This window comes from Halichoerus grypus, chromosome 12, assembly GCF_964656455.1.
Source record: "Halichoerus grypus chromosome 12, mHalGry1.hap1.1, whole genome shotgun sequence".
Classification (NCBI taxonomy): domain Eukaryota; kingdom Metazoa; phylum Chordata; class Mammalia; order Carnivora; family Phocidae; genus Halichoerus; species Halichoerus grypus.
The window spans coordinates 47,193,372-47,212,471 of record NC_135723.1 but is presented as its reverse complement, the minus strand read 5'-3'; the positions used below and the strand labels follow the sequence as shown (position 1 = coordinate 47,212,471).

Genomic DNA, 19,100 nt, shown 5'->3' with positions numbered 1-19,100 from the left:
TTGTAAACTTGTCATTTATTTAAATGTATACCTTAATGGATCTGAGCTGTATTTGAGATAGAGCAATAAAATTGGTGTGTTTATTGCAAGTTCAAGTTGACTTGCTTTAGCTCTCTGGAAGGGTGTGACATGAAAAGATTGCGGTTGGGCCACATGGCTCATGCTGGACTGTGTTTTTGTGAATGGAGGCAGAACTCCAGTTCTGCCTGCTTGTCTGGAGGAATTGCTGAGGAGATCAGCTGTCTCATTCACAGGCAGAAAGAATGACTCATACATCTTCCGCCTTGTTTGGCTCCAGGTCATTGTTACAGTGGATAGAACTGGTTTTAATTAAATATTAACCCCTTTTATACTTGACGTTTGTTCCATTTGTAATTTTTCCACTTTTTTCCTAGCTTTAAAAGAAAACTCCACGGACCTCTAGTTTGTAAAGAGCGGGGGCTTTTTACTTGCCTGCAGCCAACCTTGGAAAATATTTAAAACTCTTACCTTTTCTTAAGTAGTTAGTATTTCATTTGAAAGTTTAAGCATAAAATAAAGGGACTCTATTTAAAAATTGCCCCCACCCCCAGAAATGTTAGTTAAGAAAGTATGCTGAAACTGAAAATGAGGGTTAGTGATTCTGTGACATCTAGATCATGATTAATATTTTCATGAGTTTGTTTCTTATAATATGTATTGCTATGCACTAAAAGAGAGAGAAAAAAAAACACACAACAACTCTGGATAATAATCTAGGTAAAGCAAAGAGCTGAGAGAGCAGATACTACCCTTTTAAAGCCTGAGTCCTGAGACTTGATGGCAACTTGTCTATTAATGTGCAATGAACTGATAGAGCTGCTCCAGCTATTACCAATAAAATCCACATGCTTAATCTTCTTGAAAGCCTTTTATTGGTCTTTTGGTCTATACTTTTCCCCCTTGTCCTTTCTTACTCTTCCCCTTCCTCTTTAATTACATAGTGTGGGGAAACATTTTCATTCCCCAAAGGTGATTATTCCAAGCCTAGTTTATAATAGATAGCAGTGAAAATAGTGTTTTTTAAAGGTTGGCCGCTATGGTTAATTTTCCACTTTGGAGTTGGTATGGCTTGCCACAAATTTTCAGGCAGCTGTAGTTTGCTATTTCACAGAATTCCCGTGAATTGAGAAAAAAGGAAACGTATGATATGAGTGTGGCAATACTTTGTCATATTTTCCTTGCCCAGATCCAACGTGTGTTTTTCGTTAACTGCTTTCCTTTTACTCTAACTTGAAATTAGAAGTATACTTAAGCCTTTGTCTATTTAAGTAGCATGCTGCTTCATTTGGTCTATTCCGTTTCTTAAGATTAGCTTCTGTGAAAATGTGAGTCATATGTTTTTTGTTAAAATGCTGTAATATGTTCAGGCATAAGTGTGAAGTATTTATTCAGTATGTTAGAGAGTTAGAACAGAAATAGCAATTCTTATAGCAATTCTTATTCTTTTTACAAATTGTTATGGACCTATTTTCTTTATATTTGTGAAGTATAACTTCCAGCTTCTTCTAAAATTTGGCTTTACCCCCCCCATGCTTATCCCAACACATACCACATATCTACCAGTGATTTTTATGTCTTTCTTGCAGTGAAACTTATCACAGAGTTACAGTTTTGTTTTATGATATGATAGTAAGGAAAAAATAATGTCTGGCCTTTAGGACATTCATACCAGCGTATTTAGTTACAAATAATTTTTGTTACTCACCAGCTATTTTTAACTATTCCTGTAATGGGATATTACATTTTTTATTAGATTCTTGTAAATGTTGGCTTTTTTTAAAAGCATAGTAATTGCTGTAGTTGATAATTTTGCATCTCCATAGTTATGTTTGTTTAGCTGTTAATTTAGAAGGAAAACCAAAACATGTGGGTATGGTGGAAAAAATGTGTAGGATTTGGTGCTGTCTACCTGCTGTTATTTATTAAATAGATATTGAAAACATTTTTGTATTTTTTTTGGTGTGAAGACTTATTTTAAAGACTAAAATAAGATTTTAGACTTATTTTATGTCTAAAATCTCCACTTCTATGAATCTGAGAAAAATGAAGCTTGCTGTAATGTCAAAAATGTTTATAGTTAAGAGAATACTAATGTACACATTTTAGCTGTTATTTTTATCCCTTTCCAATATAATTCAGGAGAAGTGAAGATTTTAAGCTTGCATTGTAATGACTGAAGTAGTTTTGTGTGTGTGACTTGAAAGAAATGGGTGAGAGGTGAAGATTTGGAAAAAATAAGTAACATTTAGGATTTAACTTAATCGTCACAGAAAACCCATATTACCACTATTAAACTGATGAATAAAATACAGTTCAAATAGGTTAAAATAGTGTACACACTTTACACAGATAGGAAGTCATAAAACTGTGACTTGAAGTTCGCGTGGCTTTAGTTACTGATGGTAGCAGACATTAGTGGAATATGAAGAGGAAAAAAAAAATCTCTTCTTCCATTGTACGCTGATCATTTATAACTTGAGAGAAAGTTCTTAATTTTTTTGGTGACAGAGGATGGAATTTGTCTTTAATAAGCTGATGTATTGGTGTACAGACAACATTAGGAAATAATTTAATGTCTGGCTGTATATATTTTAACAATCGGCAAGATGATCATTGGTTCTGCTCTTAACAACATGACATAAGTTTTATTTAGCCAAGTATTTCTGCTTTTAAAAATGTGATTAAATAAGCTGATACAAAAGAATAATCTTATCTATGTTGCATTTCTTTTTTGTATAAATTTTTAAATATAGAATTTCTTTTTATAGGGAATTTTTTTTTAACTCATTCAACTAGCAACCTGAAACTTTTTCCACAGAGAATGGTTATGTTCATAAACATTCCCCATTCACAGTAGGCTCTTTTTAAAAAATTAATTGACATCTATTTTAATATGACTTGACTGGATAAAATATTTCAGTATTAGATATTACTAGTAAAGTAATACGAGTAATCGGATCATAGCTAAAGTTAAATAGGATAGCTCCTCTATTTTTACCAAATTAAAAGGAACTAACTTCTATTTTATGTCGTTTATGTGTGTTTGTGTACATTTGTGTGTGCACGTGAAAGCTTGTTTTAGTAATATCTTGTCAATTTGGAATAGGTTATTTTGATGTCTAAAATCAACCATGATGAAAATATTTTAGAAGTGAAAAAGTGTACTTGTGTTTTGATTGCTGCCGAATGCATTAAGTCCTTGCTCTTCAGTATTTTTTTCCTTTACTAAAAATAGGGAAGTTATTTGACATGAGGATTGATTAAATAGTGATATTCTTTTCACGAGTGTCGTATAGTTGCCAGGAAACTATTTTGCCTGAAAAGATGGGATTTATTTTTATTATTTTTATAATTTTATTATTATGACATAATCACTACAACATATTATTTTCTTCTCTGTGACCAAAATCAGTGGATATGCTTTCACTAAAAAAATACTTTGTAGCATATTTCGGCCAAATTTAGGTCAAGCACTTTTCCTTATGGTAGTCTCATTTGCAATGGACTGAATATACCCAAAGCAGGCATTTCCGTCAAAGCAGAGAGATGTGTGTACGTGCACATCATTTGAAAGGATGCTGTAGTTAATATAGCTGGGCTGCTGCAGCACTAGCAATGGGTACATTGAAATACTTCTTACTCCATTCTTGCAAAGAAACCCCGCAGCTAATAGAAATCCTGTAGCTTCTTCTGTTTTGTATGTCTCTTTTATTTCCATCTGGCACGTGATATTCAGAAGGACCACAACTGCCACAATTATATTTCTGACACTTACGTTTTCTCGTTGACATCAATGGTTGCTTCTATTTCCCCTCCCAAGTATTGCTGTCAATACCATTTTAAATAGGAGCTCATTGGCAAATAATCATAGGTTAGATCTGAGCCGACAAAGATCTTACTTTGACATTCCTTATGCCTTGGCAGTTTCTCTCTTAATTTTTTTTTAATTTTTTTTTTTTTTTCCCCTTCAGCTCAGGTACCCGACAATGATGAGCAGTTTGTGCCAGACTATCAGGCTGAAAGTTGTAAGTATAGTATGACTCATCTCTTGAATTTTTCTGTCTTTCTGGTTTCCTTCTTTCCTTCTTTCTCTTTGGTTGGTTTCTACCTCCCGTGTCTGTTCCCGTGTTATGTTGGTACCTTTTTAGCGTATAGTCGTGAGGTGATTCTGTTTGTCAAGTGGTGACATCAGCAGAATCCTTGTATGATCTGAGCGGAGCTGCAAACAGTAGCTAAGGAAAACTGTTTTGATTAAAAGATGGTCCTATTCTCTGTATTTGGTTAATACCTTTGGAGAAGAAATAGGGTGTGATCCATGAATGTGCAAGTGTTTACTTCTAGCTTTTTGGTACGTTCATGAGAAAAAGTCTGAATACTGATGGGAGAAAGTCAGTAGTGAAGATCCATGTGAGACTATGTATTGAATAACTTACAAAAATTTGTTGGCTTGTATTATTTTATATTCACCAACTTTCACCTGCTTTGATGTAATTTTTAGCTTCATTTTCTGCCTCCTGGTTACAGTGACACAAATGGAAGTAGCCCATGGCTTCTCCTAGGCTCCCTTCAGTGTTTCTTTCTCTGAGCCTTGCTCCAGGGCCTGTCAGAGAATGCGTGAGTTGTGATTCATGGGACAGTCGCCTCCCAGTAATCCCCGAGTGAGCCTTATGCCTGTATAAACATGGCTGCCTCCGGCTTTCCTCCTCATATTTATGCTCTGCCATTCTACCAACTAACTGCAGCTGTTGACCTGACGTGTCAATAGTAAAGAAAGGGGTACAAATGCCATCTTGATGATGAAAGTGACCTAATACATTTTCATTCTGTTAGTTACCATGTAGAGCTCTAACTTGTTTCATTTTTCCGGACCATTGACGGTTTCACAGGGGCCGTATCAACAGCAACTAGACATGCTTACTGCCTTACAGCTTATCAAACTCATATTCTCACACGTAATCTCACACGTCTAATACCAGTACCTATGTGACTTCGAGGAGCAGATGTCTGTGAGCAATGTTTTCCACTTCTCTGTTTGGTATTTTAAATTTCCCAGGTGTCAAGGGTTGGTTGTAAGAAGTTACATCCAGATTTCCTCCTGTGTTTTAGTTCAGCTTCATTAAAAATTTTTTTGTTCAATTGTGGTAAAACATACGTAACAGAAAATTTACCGTTTTAACCATTTTTTAAGTGTGCAGCTCAGTGGGACTCACATTGTTGTGTAAACATCAACACTGCCCACCTCCAGAACCTTCTCATCATCTCATTCTCAACTCTGTACTTACCAAAAAATAACTCCTCACTGTCCAAGCCCCTGGTAACTGCTGTGCTGTCAGCTTGATTTTTGATCTAAGAAGAGAATTTTATGTGCTGTTTGATGTCTGAATATTGTTATTAGGCAATTTCAAGAAGCCTATTCAGCAATGATATAGACCTTAATCAGATACCCTTAGAAATTTCCAGAAAGATGACAGCCAAGGATGATGGCTAGGCAAGGCCTTCCTTTCTTCTTTAAAATGTGGGAAGGGAATGGTCACATTTCCAGAATTTCTCTTTCTGTGGGACACTGGAGTTCTTTCTAAAAGCTAAACCTGTCATCTGAGTGGGAGAATTATTCTCATTGAGTCATTTTACATCTGAAGAAACCGGTAATGATTCCAATACTGTATCAAATGCCAGGGTAAAATCACTACCAGAAAGAAATTTTTGTTCCTTTTCTTATTTGACCTCTTTTCAGTTTTTCATATTCTTGACTCTTTTATCTCCTTTTAAACTCTTTCTTCTCTTGGTCCACATTGGGATGGTTTTTCCTTTCTCTTTTAACTACTTTGATTACTTCTTCTCCCTCCACTCATCTTCCTTCCCTCTTCTTTCCCCAGGGTTCTGTCCCCAAGGCTTTGCTCTCGTCTAACGTGGGCCATCCCTGCACAGTCCCATAGAACTATCTGTGATGATAGAAATAATCTGTTTCTGACTATTCGGTATAGTAGTCACTAACCACGTTGCTCACTGAGCATATGAACTGTGGTTAATGGGACTGAAGAAATGAATTTGTTGTTTTATTTAATTTCTATGACTTTAAATTTAAAGAGACACATGTGGCTATCGGTCGCTGTAGTGGCCAGCACCCTTCCGTACAGTGATGTCTCCTACGCTGTTATCTATGGCCTGGGTGTCCCCCTGCCCCTGTCTACTGGGCATCTTCCCCTGATCCACCACGTGATCCTTGTGCCAAGTGAGAAAAAACGAAACACCTCGGGACTCAACCCTCAGCCCTTAGCTGAGCATCGGCATAAAACACCATTACATGTGATGCTCCATGGACAGTTCCCGCTCAGCCAGGCCAATGTGGGAATTATTATTATTATTTTTCCCAATCAACGTCTCTTTTGTACTTCCCTTGCCTTTCCAAGTTGATGGCATCACCATCTAAGCTGAAAATCTTTATCTGCAATTCTTCCCGGTTCTTTACCATAGACCTCCACTTGCTTACCAAGTTGTTGAGTCTACCTTTCAAAAATATCTTAATTTTGTGGTCTCTACTTAACCTCTATTTGACTGAGTTCACATCCACATTCTGCCTTGACTGATCCTGTGAGTAAGCCTTTTGGTTGGTGTTCTTTTCAGTTTTCCCTCCTCCCAGTCTACTCTCTGCAGTGGCATTAATGCATTGCTGTCTGACCTTGTTAATTTTCTCCTTAAACTTTCTTCAGAATAAAGTCCTACAGAACATCACTCTACCATCTGGGCCTTGACTTGCTGTTTCAGTTTTAACTCGTGCCATCCCAGCACCTGGTTCCTCCCTGTCCCCTGAGCTTGCGCCCTTCTAATTTTTCAATTCTCTAAACAGATGGAGCTGTTTTATGTCTCTCCGCCTTTGCACATGTTCATTTTGCTTTATAAACTTTTACTTTTGCTTTGTGGTGTTGGTAGAGCTCCTACTCCAGACCTAGCTTAGACTTCACCACATGGAAGTCTTTCTTGACTTTTTCTTGCCACCCTTACCTGCAGAGTTAGACCCTACAGTATCTTGTGTCTTGTACTTACTGTAACATTTTAGATACATGTATTTCTTCGATAAGACTGTAAACCTCTGGAGGATTACGAGCATGTCCTGCCTAGCATGTTATAGAAGTACAGTAAGTAAAATTGTGATCACATAAATGTGGTCAGCTTCTTCATGCTCTTTTCCTCCTAAGTGTTTTCAAAGTCCTAATTCCCTTCTTAAGGTAGGGAAATATATGATCATGCCTTAACACACTAGATGTAGTCTCATTCTGGAAAAACATGCTAAAACCATGAATGTTTAGCCAAACGCTTTCAGAATGCTGAGGTTTTATTTTTCTTCAATAGTGAATATTTACAATTTAACAAATATGGCTCCGGGACTTGTGAATAAAACACCTAATTTTAAAGGAAACCTCTAAACAAAGGTAAAAATAAATCTGAAATAGTCTAATAAAAAGAAAATGGAGGTGTGCTTTATTTCACGTTTCCACTGACATAAAGGACTATTGTTTGAAGATGGTGAGCAGCTAATTTCAATGTTCAATGAGAACAGAACAAAGGGAAATGATTCAAAAAGAGAAATAGGGTATATGGATTAAATTCTAAGGATTTCTGGATGAAGGAGGTTATCAAATATTGGAACTGAAAGGTTAGATTGTCTGCTAAATGCCTTTTACAAATATTTGATTCTTCTCTGGGAATGCTTAGTGGATCAGAGGAATCCTATCGCTAGGAATAGAAAGAAACCCTGCCCCCTCTGTGTGGCCCATCTATAGACTTTATGGGGCTGTTTTTTCAAACATAAATAATCAGATTTCCTTACATACCTCAATCAAATAAAATGCCTCTCTTTATTGCTTTAGTCCTTTGGTAAATGTAGGTTAGGAGAACGAACAGCCAAAGTCTGTTCAACCCTGGATTATAGAGCATACATTTGACCTTCGTGAGGTATAAATCTATGTGGAAGAAGAGAGAACAGAGCGTTCAAAATTGTGAGAAATGAGATTAAACCGTAACACTTGGGGATTCTCTAAAAATCTTCCCAAACATTCTTTACTTTTACTTACAAAATATGTCAACTGGAAATCTAGACTCTAAAGACCTATAGCTTGCTGCTAACCTTTGAAGGGTGCTGACTTTTGAAGCACCTATAGTCACTGAAGGCAAATGAAAACAAACAGAAAACTCCCTACAGGTCCATCCTAGGAAGTGAGTGGAGGCTAAGAGAAAAGCTTACTTGGCTCTAACAAATTGTTTATTTCTTAGAAACAAATCTTTTCAGAACTCAGACACTCTGCTGAAAAAAGCAGAATTACTTTAAGATATTCTTTAGTCCAGAGGAAGTAGAAAGCTGTCTTTTCAGAAAAGAGAATTTAAAGAGTATTTAGAACATAAATTAGCCTTATCTTTCCAAAGTAGACACAAATTTATATATAAACTAAATTTTTGTAAATTATGTGTTTATTAATAATCTTACATTATAAATCACATACTTTAAATGTAGTTATAGCACTCATCTTTTGAAATCTACTACCTCTCTTTTTTTTTTTCATTACAGTAATATGTTATAATTTTTCTAACTAGTTTGTTTCCATTTGGTTACATTGGTTCTTTTCATTGTTTTCTCTACAGTGATTCACAGGATAGATGATGTTCACTTTACCTTTTACCTCTTCCCAGAACGTTCCCAGGCGTATAAACAGGGTTATGCAAAAATTCCCAGCAGGATAGATCTTTATAACTCTACTTCTTTCTCTTGTACTCAAGAAAGAACACTGGAATGCAAGTCAGTTAGAATAGTGTCATTAAAGGAATAACAATAACCTTGACTCTGATATGTTTATATATCAGAAAGTAAACATTAAAAGTTTGCAAGTTTGTATACTTCGATTGAAATTCGTAATAGGGTACTAGTGACCCAACTGAAAACAATCAGGGCAAACCAGTGTGTGGGATCTCAGCTGTTAAAGCCACTATTACATGGATGAGTCTTTGTTCAAGTAAATAAAAGTCATAGCTATACTTCATTTTCTTAGGAATTAAAAAAAAAAATCTAATAGTACTTGGGTCCCTTTTGCAGTTACATTGGGAGGGGGTGGGGGGCACCTTAACAGATAATGATTACAAATCTGCTTTTTAAGAAACTGAAGTCAGAGAAGTCTCTGTGCAGACCCTGACTAAATAACTTCTTTTATGTTAACCTGTCCTTGCCCTGCATTGGGAAGTTCCATTGGTGGCTTGTGTTTCTTACTTTTCTGCTTTTCTACTAAGCCACCTTCTTGTGTTGTGTTCCTTTCTACACACATAGTGAGTACTTGATAAAAGTTAGCTTTTTATTACTAATTTTGAAACCTTTCTTGCCCGATTAAATTTTTGCATATGACTGGTCGGGAAGACTTTGTCTTTCATTCCTACAGCTTCTTTTACCCGCAGGTGAGCATACAAAGAGGAAGTCCATTTCTGGGATTTGAGAACATGAGTTTGTTACTGTGTCTTGTTTTCTTTAAAAAAAAAAACAAAAAACTGAGGCATGTTTAAACATGCCACTGTACAGACTCAAACTATCCACTTCAAGGATGAATAGCCTCGTGCCTTCCTCATCTTAGATAGTATTACTTGAGATCTAAGCTATAACCAGCTCTTGAAGGTTCTGTTTCCTTTGTGTATGGTTTTTTTGTTGTTTCAGTTGTTTTGGGTTTATTTGTTTCTTTGTCTTTTTTGTCTTTCGCTTTTTTCTTTTTTATATTTTATCAAAGCATTATGTTCACAGAGTGGGGAATAAAAACACAAATAAGATTGTTCAACACAGTCCCATTCTCTACAGCAACCTTCTTCTTTTTTTTTTTTTTGATGCCTTTCATTTGTCCTGCATGCTAAATAATATCCATACACAGCAACTTCTTGATTTATCAGTTTTAGATTTTTATCTGGCACCCCGTTCAGGAAAATAAGCATTTGAGATGTGTTTTAATTATTTTACTAAAAGTAATCAGCTATGTAATTCTACATGAGTCCAGTAATCTTATTCACATTTGAGGATGGACAAACATCATTTGGGTAGCTTGTTCAAATGCAGCTTCATGTTCCCTGTCCTATGAGAGTTTGCCTTTCAGGTCTGGAATTGGGCCCTCAAATTTCTCATGAGCTATTAGATGATTCTGATGCAGTCTTTCCGTGCAACATAAAGTTAGATATGTTGCTTATCATGTCATTTACTTACTTGTGGAACAATGACAGCAGTATCCGTCTTTTGCAATTAAGTTGTAGGATGGACTCCTGTTCATGTATGCAATTCATTAAGTGATAGAGTTTCTGAAAATTTTTATAGAAGTAATACACTTCATTTTGTTATGTAAGTATACTAGGGAATTAAAAAATGAAGTCTACATAAAAATGATATTGTTGACATTGTTAATTTTTATAATCTTTGATAGAGTTTTTGTATTATCCAGTTCCAAAGACTATTTTTTACTTATTTTCCTTTACCCTCAGAAAGTGCTCACTGTAGATCCCTGTCATACTAGAATCAGTTCTAGTTTAGAAGGAATCCTCCCCATGCCAGTTAAGGAGAACCAAGCATTGGTGGCCCTACCATGTTCTAGATGCATCCACTGGGGGTACTCATCCCACGACGGTCTACTCTTTCACTGTTAGTGAGCAGCACCTCACCTATGTTGGGCACGGTTTAGAGTCCAGTGGCCACCTTTTCAGCAAAACAAACATTTTGGTGCTTGATTGTTTCACAAAGAACATATTTTTCAAATGAAAATAAACCCAGCGGAAAAAAAGCTACGTTTACAAGAAATTTTGTTTTAGATAACGTCCTGGAAATCTGTCAAGTTCCATAGAAGAAACAAACTCTAAATCATACACCTCGGGCATGTCAGTTAACCTTTATTTACTTATCCGTAAAATGACAGGGAAATAAATAATCTCTCAGGCCCAGAACACATTATGATTCTATGGCACTTCTTCCACATTCAAGGAAAAAAAGGAAAGATAATATCTAAATATGGGGAATGCTTGCTGAATATAAAAAGGTAGATTTTAGAAAAACCACAATTAATGGTGAAATATGTGTAATTAGAAATTACTGTAAATGACTATATATTTATAGCTAGAAAATTGCATCAGTTTTAATAAAGTCTGTTCAGGTAGATCCTTTTCAAAATTTTTAGTTTTTTTTTTTTTTTAAGATTTTATTTATTTATTTGAGAGAGAGAATGAGATAGAGAGAGAGCATGAGAGGGGGGAGGGTCGGGGAGAAGCAGACTCCCTGCTGAGCAGGGAGCCCAATGCGGCACTCGATCCCGGGACTCCAGGATCATGACCTGAGCCGAAGCCAGTCGCTCAACCAACTGAGCCACCCAGGCACCCCAAAATTTTTAGTTTTATCAGCTCATTCTTCAAAGGTAGATTGTTCAGATTTAATGCCAAAATGAAAACCAAAAAAAAAAAGCAAAGCCAAACCCCCCCACAAAACTGGAGTTTGTGGCTATATTACAGCTGAAAGCCGAAATTGTATATTTCACCCCAAGTTTTAAGCTTTCTTTCCTGTTTTATTCATCCTCTTAAATTTTGCCTTTAGTTGAACACATTGTCCTAGAAATTGACTTCAGAAACATGATCAATGGAAGTATGCCAACAAATCTTTTCCACTTACCCTGCCTATAATTAGTAACAAATTATTTTGAGACAAGTGATCTGTGCCATCTTTGGTTAAATTTTGCTTAATATTAAATAAGTATATTGCTATGCGATTACTGGAGTGATTTGGCTGAGAGCCCCACAGTATTTGTTGGAAAGTTTAGGTAAGGGATGATGGTGGGAAATTGCAGAACCAATATTATATTCTTTGTTCCAGTGTTTTTAATATACATACATACATATACTTAGGCATAGTGGTGATTACAAATGCAAACATTTGCTAGTGTTTGCAAATAAGGCCAAAGCAGTCATGAAAATGACTATATTTCTGGACCACCATTTCATAGAACATGTAAATTTTACAAAATCAGATATAAAGAAGAAGTAATCCGAGCTAAAGTAGTACACGTAAACCTGCATGTCCTGTCTGTTTAGTGTTTTTATGGTTTTTATTTTTATCATTTTGCCACTTTTCCCCTTTTATAACATTAAACATCTACTTGAGATGCACAGTGCCTATTTGCTTCTGTTATTGAATTTTTTCTTAACGAGAGTTTGTGCTGTGTCTCAGTAAGTAAAAATGGTTGGTTTCATGTGGTTGCATTTCCACCCCCCCCCTTTTTTTTGTGGTGCCCAAACCCAGGAATGTACCAATTATAGTTGCTTTTTTAAAATCTGATGAATTACACCCCAACAAGCATTACTTGCACTTGACAGTACGTAAGGGTGATGTTAACTCAAAACTCAATTACTGACAGTATATCAGAAATGACTAGATTAAAAATCCTGTTTATACAATGTCTGATTAAACTTTAAGACAGAAAAAGTGCCTTTGTGTAGTGATTTTATATGCAGTCTTTGACTCTTACTTAAATCTAAGGTTTAGCAAAGAAGTTCATTTTGCTGTAGATTCCACATTGTTAAACCAGTCAGAGGCTTGTTTCGTAGTTGCTCCTAGTTTTTGACTTTACAGTCCTGTTAGGGGAGATTTTTAAATCCCTAAAAGAGACTTGAATTGTGATTGCTCCTTTATTTATGTCTTACTATAAGGAAATCTTGTATTCATATTTCTGTTTGCAAAGTTGGAATGATTATACTCTTAGAAATGTGAGCCATATTCATTATTTTGATTTTTATGATTTAAAATATGAGTAATAAATCTTAATAGTGTAACAATTCTCATTTTGCTTATGAGATTTTAGTTTAAATTATTTATTGATACAAATGTCCGTAGTTGTATATTTTTATTGAGGGTGTTAAGTAGGTTGACAAGACTCTAAATGTTTATTCATTTAATGAACATGTTTTGGTCTATCCTTTGCCCTGTTCTGTCTAGGCACTGATAATACAGTGCTGGACAAATAAGAAAAATACCTCTGCTCTCATGGAACTTATATTCCAAACTGCATGCAACTGAATAAACAAAGTCTTATTCATCCCATGTCAAGGGATGTGGAGTTGTATAGGGGTCAGTGTTTATGCATAGACATGGTATATTCAGATGCTCGTCTATTACATTCTGAAGAAAATGTGCTTATTACGTTGTTTTTTGTTTTTTGCTTTTTATTTTTTTAATTTTATGTTTATTTCTACAAAAAGCACTCTGTTCAAAGGTATGGCCACTGGATTTTCCAGTGGATTACTGTCATTGTCTATGTTCACACCTCTTTAGCCCATGCTTAAATTCCTGTGATAGGGACTAAGAGGGTTATCTTACGTCTCTTAATAAATCATGTACTCTGGTGGCAATTATATGTGCAAAATACTGACCTACTCTACTTTTTGAGATCATACTCATTTTTTAAGATTCTGTTCATTCATGAATCATTTCATTTATGAAAGTCATTTATTCTTTGCTTATCTTAGAATTAATGAATTCTGTGTGGTCATAAATGCTTTATATACATCTCAATGTTAATATTATTTAAGTTGGCTTATAGAGGATGGATCATGTCCTATACATCTTTGTATAATTCTCATTTTGTGGGTATTCAGTGAATTGAATGAATAGCTTCTCAGATATTTAGAGTCTTAAAAAAGTGTTTTAGACATATTCATGCACAGGTGGCTTAAGTTGTCTGAAATCTAATGCAACTATTCTGCTTGTATTTTCCCATGTTTTGTTTTTTCTTTGAGGTATAATGGAAAGCCATTTGCATTTATGTAACATTATCAGTGATCAGTCTCTGTTATCAGATTAGGGCTCTCTAATAAATATTATTTGATACTCCTATCTCAAAATACATTTCTCAGTAATCTCTATTTAACACAAGTACTCTGAAATAACTTGGTATTTTTTCCCATTTTTTATAGAGAAACATAGGGCATGAAATAATCAACTAAGGCCTCAGATGATTGAAATCATATAGGTCGGATCTCCAGCTCAAACTTGCATAGTCTAGGAACATCTCCTTTCCCCAAGGGCCAGTACTCAGCCCACTTGGAAAGGTTTCAAAACTGTTAATACTCTTTTTTGGGGGGTAGCTTTTCTCCCCCCTTCAGTAGACTCCACGGCCAACATAGAACTCAGCTCGGGGCTCGAGCTCATGACCCTGAGAACAAGATCTGAGCTGAGATCAAGAGTTGGACGCTTAACTGACTGAGCCACCCAGGCGCTCTGAGAGATGAAAACGTTTGACCTCTCCTTTGTGCACCAACTGTTACTACTCTTAAAAAAAAAAAAAAAATGTTCATCACTAACAGAGAATGTTCTTCATATAGGACATGGATATTGTTTGAAAATTCTTCTTATTAAGGCATGATAGATTGAGAGGGACCAAGAGAACCTTCCCATAGGGGTTTGTCCCAAAAAAGATGTTCTGTGAACTTATCTGAGCTAATAGCTATGGTTGAAGGAAGATGGGAGGATTTGGTACTTGGAACTGTTTCCATTTCTCATCTAGGCTCTAGTGCTTACCTTTCCCTGCCTTAAAGACTTCCTCTTATCCAGAATTTGAGAGAGATTTATGATACATCATACATTTGCCTGTTGTGTATGTGCAGTTTTTGTCTGAAAATGTTTCAGACATGGTATGTTTTCCTCACTGTGGGAGAAGAACCTTTGGGCAGATGATGGAGTAGTGACAACAGCAGAAGTATCAGTGTGAGTACTAGTCAGAGTAGTAGGATTCACGGAATTCCCAAAGTAGTAGTAAATATTCACGAGAACCCCAGAGCTGCAGAGTGAAGAGACATCATAGATTAATGATCTCAGTGCTCTTGTTTTAAAGATGAAAAACTGAAATCCAGAAAGGTTATTTGGCTCTGTAATTTTAAAACAAGAACAATTGTATGCCCTTACTTGTGTGTTGGGAAAACAGCAAATAAGAATTATACAAACTTAGATTCTTTCATTTATTGGTGACCTTTTCTTTATCAAATACGCTATAACACTGGAGTAAGAAATATTTTTCTCAACCATTTTCTTGTTAAGGAAGGCACTTTAAGCTTAGCTACCTCAGTAACACAAATATATTTTAGGAGGGAATGAATTCAATTCAATATATCTTTATGCCAGTTTTTTGTTTATCGAGTGTATCAATTTTAATGTATTTGTATATAATTCATAGTTTACAATCATTTAGGTTTTTCTCATTATGATCAAGTTCTATAAGCCAATACCAAATTCTGGATAAATTTTGATCAGAAAGAAATATATCCCCCCTTTGCCCACTTTTCCCCCTGAACCTTTCAGTCCCGATATTTAAGGCCCAAACATAAGATCTTCATCTGAGATTTTCTTTGAGCCACAGAGTAGCCAGCAAAAGTTCTGTCAAATACTATTCAAATACTATTCAGCAAAAGTTCTGTCAAACCCCTGGACTCGGTTAAAAATGGCTCGTTCCTATCAAGATGTATGGATAATATTGAAGTGTTAACTTCAGTAGTGTTAGCTTTTCCTTTGAAATGGCAGTCATGCTGTGAAGTGAACTTTTACTGCTGTTTGAGGTTGTTTTTCTCCATCCTCACGGACACAACAGCCTTATTATGTTGATTTGATTTCTTGGCACTGGGGCTAGAATGTCAGGTGACACAGTTGTCTCAGCTCACGGGTCTGCTGGGAAAGCCAAGAAAATGGATGTCATTGCTCTGTGTTTCTGGATGTTTTGCCATCCTGAGCCTCTTCACATTGTTTTCCTCTAGGATAATCAAACCTTGTATTCGTTTCTGAAAGCTTTGCTTACATTCACTGTTTTATTGCAGATTAAAGGCTGGTGCATTAGAAGGTTATCAGCTAATCAATAAACTTCAGTCATCTCATCTTGTGATAAAGCTGTCTCATTGATCAAAGTGAAAATTTAGGCCCTTGGCTTTTAAATGGCAATTTCTGAAGGTTTGGATAATGTGCTTATGGAATGTATAGACCTATCTGTTTATGTATATTTAGAGGTCGTCATATGAATTAATGCATGCATGATGTGCCATAAGGAGACCCACATTATACGAACTTGTTTATTTTATTTAAAATATTGCATTCTTACTCTTCTTAAATTTTTTATCAAATTTTATTCATCAGCAACCTCCCATCCCCACCCTCTTTCTCTCTAAATATATGAAACCTTTTTTGTTATTGTTGTTAGGACTGGTATAAAGTGCCTTACTTCATGCAAAATTGCAATAATTGTACGCATAGTAAAATACACACAAATGCTGTGATTATGAGATCAGAAAAAATTGTACTCTTATTTTTATATTAATCATATAGCTAAGCTGATAACAGTTTTAGAATCTATAGACCTGGCATCTTTATTTTGGTAAAATGCAGCATGTTTTTTTTTGGTTAAGAACCAGAAAGCTTTTTTTCCTCATAATGAAAAATAAGTTTAGACAACAAACATTCATAATGTCAGGTATTATGCTAGATCCTATGAAATGAAAGATAAAAACAAGAGTAGCGATGATCTCCATCTCTCCTTTCCTTTCCTTCCCTCTTTCTTTCTTTTCCTTCCTTCCTTCCTCTCTCTCTCTCTCTCTTTCTTTCTTTCTTTAACAGTTGAGAATTCATACATCAGAACCAAGACTCATCTTGTAACATTTGCTCTTGTACACAGGATAGTGCATAGCAAAATGTGGGAACCACTCATTTATTGAAATGCTAGGGCTGTACAAGTGAAAAAAATTCATATAAATATTTTTGCCAAGTGCATGTGTACATATATAAATTTGTATGTTTGTATGATATAAATTAAGGAAAAATAAAAAAACATAAAAATGTTTATTTATAAATTTCTTATTTATAACATAATGTACAAAATAACACATATCTGGAAAGCAAGGGTGGAGTAGACAGCTCTCTTAGTTCCCTATTACTCTATGAAAATCTTCATCCTCATGCTTTGAATTGTAGAAGTGTGGTTAAGTTCTCTGTATACATAAGCCTTCAGTTTCAGAAATCTTGAATGTTTGCTTAACAAAATAATGGTGCTCTCAGAAGAGAATTTTTAAATTTTGGTTGGGACATTATTTATCTATAAGCATCATATAATTAGGTCAGAAACATATGCTACTATTAAGCTGAAGTTAATTGAACATACCACTTGGCATTTTGTCTGATAGTACTTTTTAAATATCTCTTCAAGCTCTTATATGGTATTAATGCTATAAACACTAATGTCACGTAATATGAAGTGATGGGATTCTCTCCGGGGACTGAGTACAGTGTACTACATACGAGCAAGGTATTGGACCTTGGACAGTGGAGTTCAAATTTCTGCTACTTAATAGTATGTGACCTTGTATAAGCAATTTTACCTTACTGTGCCTCAGTTCCTTCCTGCATAAAACAGGGATGATAATTTTACCTTCCTCTAGGATAACTTGAACATTAAATGAGTATTATACAGACACACAAATATACACACACACATGTATAACATTGTGTGTTTATATGAAATATATTAGGCATATATGTTTGGACATAAAGGGCAATGGTATAAGCTTTTATTCTATACATATATATATATAAGCACAAATATATATGAAATATACAAAATAAAAAAAATCGCGTTGTAATTTTTATGATGAAATGCATTCATTGTGATCAGTTTACTTTTCTGTGTTGTTTTTGTTTTCTTTGTTTTTGCCATACTCAGAAATGATACCTTATACCTGCCAATTCTAGGCTGTTTCTATACATCCTGTAAAATAATTTTAAGAACAACTTGACCTTTTACTGTTGATCACACTGTGCAGTTCAGTACCTCTCCACAGTGACACTGTCAGAAGACACTCAGAAGTGTTTGTTCAAACCTACTGTTGCTTTGACCATAGGGATTTATAAGCAGAAAGTTGAGCTGAAGACATTCGGTACTTGTAATACTGGCCTGGTTATAGGATCAGTTAACATCTTATGTTTAAGATTACGGGTTATGAATTCTGGTTGATCGAGGACACTCTAATTTGTGGGTCTAGCAAAATTGCCTTCATCTTCAATGTTTTTGTTGATTTTGAAGTTGATGTATTCACTGGAAGGAAAAAAAGTGTTGATTTTTCAATTAAGATGCAACCTTTACAATGCAAAGCAATAATAATTATAGTGTTCACTCAGCCTGAAGAAAAAAAATTTCACTAGTTAAATAGCAATAATCAGGATGAGAACTGTATTAGAAGGGTGCTAATTTTATGATCGTCTCTTATTTAAATAATAAAAATCCACGGGACCCTTGCTGTAACACCACTTGTGATGAAATGATATTTGGCTTTAGAGATGGCCTTCTGGAAGCCCCTATGAAAGTAATTGGCTGATTAAATTGTGAATGACCTAAGATCATCCTTACAAAATAGCTTCTACTCCAATGAATCAAGTATTGGGCAGTGGTTTGTCTTCTACCAGACTGGATATGTTTGACCCAAGGCATTTCACAGGGATTAGCATACTCATTCTTCTGGGATAACCAATTCTTATATTTTTAGTTTCCAAGGAAAATCAAAAGCCACAGGGAAAAAAAAATTCAAATTTGAGAGTTTCAATAGTTGGCCCCTGCATACTAAATGTAAGAAAAATAGATTCTAGCTGTACCTAGAATTACTAACATTTGAGGATTGTTCAGCACTGAAGAAAAGATCTGGAAGTAGCTCTAAGCTCACAAGGCGACATGTTGGATTTGGATCCCAACTTGTGTAGGTTCACTTCCTAGTTCCACAGTTCACCATTTTTGTGATCTTGGACTAATTACCTAACTTTTTTGAGCCTCTTAAGTAAAAGTTAGGGAAAGTGAATGGGTTGATGTAATGATTAAATGAGATATTTTATGTCAAAATTTTGGCACACAGGTTAGTATTTGATAACTCAGTGGTTCTATAGAAATAAGACATTGTCAGTGTATATTTAACATATATATTGTTTTAAGGCTAGAGGATTTCATAAGCTACAGGTTTCAAAAGAGTAACACCAACAATACACTTAAAAATAAATCAAAATGATTGCA

The 19,100-nt window shown here is 35.2% G+C and overlaps 1 protein-coding gene across 6 annotated transcripts in view; it reads left to right on the top strand.

The window, feature by feature from the left end:
* Positions 1-19,100, top strand: part of ETV1 (ETS variant transcription factor 1) — a 93,088-nt gene that overhangs the window by 8,462 nt on the left and 65,526 nt on the right. For all 6 annotated transcript variants that reach the window (XM_036079473.2, XM_036079474.2, XM_036079471.2 and 3 more), the window contains one exon: positions 3,993-4,046. In XM_036079473.2, coding sequence (XP_035935366.1) covers positions 3,993-4,046 — 54 coding nt within the window. The remainder of the gene's footprint in view (positions 1-3,992; positions 4,047-19,100) is intronic.